Below are 5,380 nucleotides of genomic sequence, written 5' to 3'. Positions count from 1 at the left end.
GAGGACACGGATGTTGTCCCTCTAGCTTGTCCACACCAAGAACACCTATGGCAGCCCTTGAACAGCTTCTAAAGCCTTTTCTATTAATTAGAAATTCAAGTTCTGCCTTTTAAGAGATTAGAGATGTAAACAGGACACTAGAAACAATTTCTAGCGTTCTTAATTCAAGAGATTGATGGCTAATCTCTTTGAATTGATGAGAGATGAAGAGAAATAGCTGGAGAGGCTCAAAGTGGCGTGACAATTGAGAGGAGAGGCTGTTGGTTATGTTTTCTTTTCATAACCACACTTAAATAGCTAGGTTAACACATTAAACCCTAGCCACATGTCACCTTTTGATTAGCTCTAGGTTTAAGTGACCCAATCACATTGTGCCAAGTGTCAAACCTATATTTAATCTTGATTTTAATCATCTTACATGATTAAAAAAAACATTTGGCAAGCTTATGTGTTATGCCATGTGTCACCATCTCATGGTGCCACGTGTCACACTGTGAAATGACCAAAATGCCCCTGTGTCTTAATTTTGAGTTCTTAACCCAAAATAATTATTTTCTTCTTCTAATTAATTTATATCAAATATAAATTAATTAATTAATCTCTATTAATTAATTTCTCATCAATTAAATTCATATTTAAACACTTTAAATATAAATTTAATTTATACTACACATCCAATAATCTAGATTTGGTTTCAAGTCATACTAGGGACTTTGCAATTTAATTGCAAACCAAATCCATTTAATTAATCAATTAAACTCTTTAATTAATTAATTAAATCATATTTAAATAGGTGATAACTTGTGTATGTGTGTGACTTACTAGGCTCATCACTAATTGGCAATGAGACATGATATCAACTCTTAATATCATCAGAACTCTTTCTTACCATAAATGATTTCTCTAAATCATTTTATGAACCTCATAGACCATGGTTAACACCTAGCATAGCATGCCATGGCCACCCAATTAGTAATAAGATTTACCTTAAATGAACCTATAATCATATGTTACCATGCACTAGAATCTCTCTGTTACAAAATCCCAACTCAAGCTGGAGTCATGGTTTATGTCAAACTCCATTTGCTATGAATATTATGTTCTCTTTTAATTCCAGTTCTTGATTAAAAGATTTTCTCATCGAAACTCTTTTCGAATAAATCTATCTGTCTGGCCAGAACTTGAAACATCAAGAACAATTAAATGAACATGGGATTTTATCTCTATTTACTTAGAGGAGCAGATTCCATCTTGATCAACACCTACCTCCATATATAACTAGTAGGAGCCAACACATGCCCATATACCCATACATAGTACAAGTATGAAAGCGATCAAACTCAAACTACCTATATACAAGATAAGCGTGCTATCTCAGTCTAAAGATTATATGCATCGATATGATTTATGACAAAACATTGACAAGAGTAAACTCCATGTGCTTGTCATAAGTGTCACTGGTTCGGCCTACTTATCATTTATAAGTGCCTATCATGTTTGTTATATGGCATGAGACTCACCATTCCATCTTATTTATATCTCATATAAATAACTTGGGAACAAAAATGAATACAATCTTTCTGGATAAGTCATGTCCTTATTATGAAGTATCCTCGATTGTGAACCTATTTATGATACTTTGTGCTAGAAATATTGTCACTCATATTCTTAACAACTTAAGAATAATATTTCTAACAAAATATCAATGGACCTTTTCTATTACACATAAATATATTATGTAAACGGAAAAGTGGAAATGCCTTTTATTATTAAAAATATGTATAAGATACATACTAAATGATATGCTCTAGGGCATACTACTAACAGCAAGAGCATCTCCAGATGTAGTGACGAGTATGTTAACTATTTTTGGTAGGGATGCACATATTCTTATAGACCCTGGATCCACTCATTCCTTTGTGTCTCAATCATTTTCTATGCATGCTGATAGAGAATTAAAACCTCTAGATTGTGGATTAGTTGTGGGTACACTAGTTGGGAATTCTATTGTATGTGAGCATGTATACAAGGATTGTGTTATTAAATTGGGTGATCATGAGTTACTAGCAAACTTGATTCCTTTACATCTCCAGGATATTGATGTTATCCTGGGCATGGATTGGTTATCCTGCCACCATGCCACAGTAGATTGTTTTGAGAAGACAGTGATGTTTGATTGCCCTAAGGGGCCCAAGTTTATCTTTCATGGAGAAAGGCATTCTTTTCCTTCTTGTGTGATATCTGCTATGACTGCTAAGAAGATGCTTAGGAAGGGTTGTCAAGCATACCTAGCTCATGTGATCAATAATAGTTTAGAAGGGCCAAAGTTGGCAGACATTCTAGTGGTATGCGAGTTTCCCAATTTATTCCCTGATGAACTTCTTGGGTTACCTCCAGATAGAGAGATTGAGTTCTCTATTGATTTAAACCCAAGTACCGCTCCTATCTCTATTGCACCATATAGAATGGCTCCAGCAGAATTGAAGGAGTTAAAAGGACAATTGCAAGAGTTGCTTGATAAGGGCTTTAAAAGGCCTAGTGTATCACCTTAGGGAGCTCCTGTTTTATTTGTGAAGAAAAAGGATGGCACTCTGAGGTTATGTATCAATTATAGGTAGCTAAATCGAGTCACAATGAGGAATAAGTATCCTTTACCCTGCATTGATGATCTCTTTGATCAACTCCAAGGTGCTAAGTTATTTTCCAAGATTGATTTGCAGTCTAGGTATCATCAATTGAAGATTAAGGAGTCTGATGTACCTAAGACGGCTTTCAAAACTCGTTATGAGCATTATGAGTTTCTTGTTATGCTTTTAGGGTTAACCAATGTATTAGCTGCTTTTATGGACCTTATGAATAGGGTGTTCAAACCCTATTTAGACAACTTTGTTATTGTATTAATTGATGATATTTTGGTGTATTCTCGTAGTAAGGAAGAACATAAGGAGCATTTGAAGATTGTATTATAAACTTTAAGAAGCAAGCAATTGTATGCCAAGTTAAGTAAATATGAGTTTTGGCTTGATAGAGTTATCTTCTTAGGGCATGTTATTTTAGTAGAGGGGGTATTTGTTGATCCTAAGAAGATTGAGGCAGTAGTCAAATGGGATCCTCCAACTAATGCTACAGAGGTTAGGAGTTTCTTGGGCTTAGCAGGGTATTACCTGCGTTTCGTCCAAGATTTCTCCATCATTGCAACACCATTGACTAAACTGCTTAGGAAGAATGCGAAGTTTGAATGGATAGAAGAATGCCAAGAGAGTTTTGAAAGGCTTAAGGCATGTTTAACTTCAACTCCAGTTCTCACTCTACCTTCGGGAGTAGGTGGATTTGTTGTGTATAGTGATGCTTCCCGCAAGGGGATAGGTTGTGTTCTAATGCAACATGGAAAGGTGATGGCTTATGCTTCTAGGCAACTTAGACCACATGAATTAAATTATCCTACCCATGACCTAGAATTAGTTGCAGTGGTTTTTACTTTGAAGACATGGAGGCATTATCTTTATGGTGAGACTTGTCAGATTTATACAGATCATAAGAGCCTAAAATATCTCCTCACATAGAAAGAATTGAATTTGAGGCAAAGAAGATGGATCGAATTACTTAAGGACTATGATTGTACAATTGAATATCATCCAAGCAAGGCTAACGTGGTAGCTGATGCCCTTAGTTGTAATTCTTTTGGCAATTTGGCTTATCTCAAGGCAGTTTAACCTCCTTTATTGCTGGAGATTCAATCTTTAAGAGCAAAGATAATTTAGGGGCATTATTAGCAACTCTTAAATTTAAACTAGTATTGGTGGAAAAGGTTAGAGAAGCTTAAAGCCAAGATGAACAATTGAACAAGATCATCAATGAGGTGAGAAATGGCACCCGTATAGACTTTTCCCTAAGAGGGGATGGAACTTTGATGTTTGGTGATAGATTATGTGTACCTAAGGTAGGAAGCTTAAAGCGAGATATTATGGACGAAGCTCATTGTTCCTTTTACTCAATGCATCCAGGAAGCACTAAGATGTATAAGGATCTTAAAGACAATTATTGGTGGCCAGGTATAAAAAAAGAAATAGCAAACTTTATGTCAACATGTTTGGTATGCCAACAAATTAAAGCAAAACATCAACATCCAATGGGGAAATTGCAGCCACTTCCCATTCCAGAATGGAAGTGGGAACACATTACTATGGATTTTGTTTCTGGATTACCTCGTACTCCATGTGGGCATGATGCAGTTTCGGTAATAATTGATAGATTGACCAAATCAGCATACTTTTTACCTATTAAGATGGATTATTCTTTGGATAAGATAGCAGAGATTTATGTCAATGAGATTGTGAGACTCCATGGTGCTCTAGTTTCCATTATTTTAGATAGAGATCCAAGGTTCACATCTCGGTTCTAGCCTAGCTTGCAAAATGCTTTAGGCACTAAAGTGAAGTTTAGCACTTCCTTCCACCCACAAATGGATGGTTAATCTGAACGAACTATTTAGACCTTGGAAGATATGCTTAGGACATGTGTGACGGAGTTTAAAGGTAGTTGGGACAAATATATGAGTTTAATGGAGTTCGCTTATAACAATAGCTACCATACTAGTCTTGGAATAGCTCCTTATGAGGCATTATATGGAAGGAGATGTAGAACCCAAGTGCATTGGACTGAAGTAGGGGAAAGAAAACTAAAGGGTCTAAAAATGGTACATCAAACTATGGATGAAATCCAAATGATAAAGAGTAGGTTAAAAGCAGCACAAGATAGGCAAAAGAGTTATGTAGATTTGAAGAAAAGAGATATTGAGTACAATGTTGGTGATAAGGTATTCTTAAAGATTTCTCCTTAGAAGGGAATTGTACACTTTAGTAAGCGTGGAAAGTTAAGTCCTCGATTTATAGGGCCTTATGAGATTATAGAGGGGATCAGACCAATTGCTTATCGCTTAGCTTTACCTCCAGAGTTATCACAAATCCATGATATCATTCATGTATTCATGTTAAGAAGATACATAAGTGACCCCTCTCATATTCTCCAGAAGCAACCTATTGAGTTGAGAGAAGATCTAACATATGAGGAAGAACCAGTGGAGGTCATTGATAGAGAAGAGAAAGTCTTAAGGAACAAAGCAATTCCTTTTGTTAAAATTCGTTGGAGCAATCATTCAAAGAAATAAGCTACTTGGGAAAGAGAAGAAAATATGCAGGCTTAGCACCCACACTTGTTTGCACTACCGAGCATGTAAATTTTGAGACAAAATTTTTTTTAGGAGGAGGAAATTGTAAGGCCCAGCCAAGTGGCCCAACCCATGAAACCAAATTAGAGGGCCCATAAAAACATAACTCTAGAATTTGTATTTATATATATATGTGTAAAAAAGAAAAAAGAA

The 5,380-nt window shown here is 35.7% G+C and overlaps 1 protein-coding gene across 1 annotated transcript; it reads left to right on the top strand.

Annotated features, from left to right (window-relative positions):
• Window positions 1-4,561: 4,561 nt before the first annotated feature.
• On the top strand, window positions 4,562-5,167 carry LOC131172888 (uncharacterized). Its single transcript, XM_058134424.1, has 2 exons — window positions 4,562-4,816; window positions 5,030-5,167. Exons 1-2 carry the CDS (start codon window positions 4,562-4,564, stop codon window positions 5,165-5,167), a joined length of 393 nt encoding a protein of 130 aa, XP_057990407.1.
• The last annotated feature ends 213 nt before the right edge of the window (window positions 5,168-5,380 follow it).

This window comes from Hevea brasiliensis, chromosome 14, assembly GCF_030052815.1.
Source record: "Hevea brasiliensis isolate MT/VB/25A 57/8 chromosome 14, ASM3005281v1, whole genome shotgun sequence".
Classification (NCBI taxonomy): Eukaryota; Viridiplantae; Streptophyta; class Magnoliopsida; order Malpighiales; family Euphorbiaceae; genus Hevea; species Hevea brasiliensis.
This window is presented reverse-complemented; position numbering and strand designations above follow the sequence as displayed.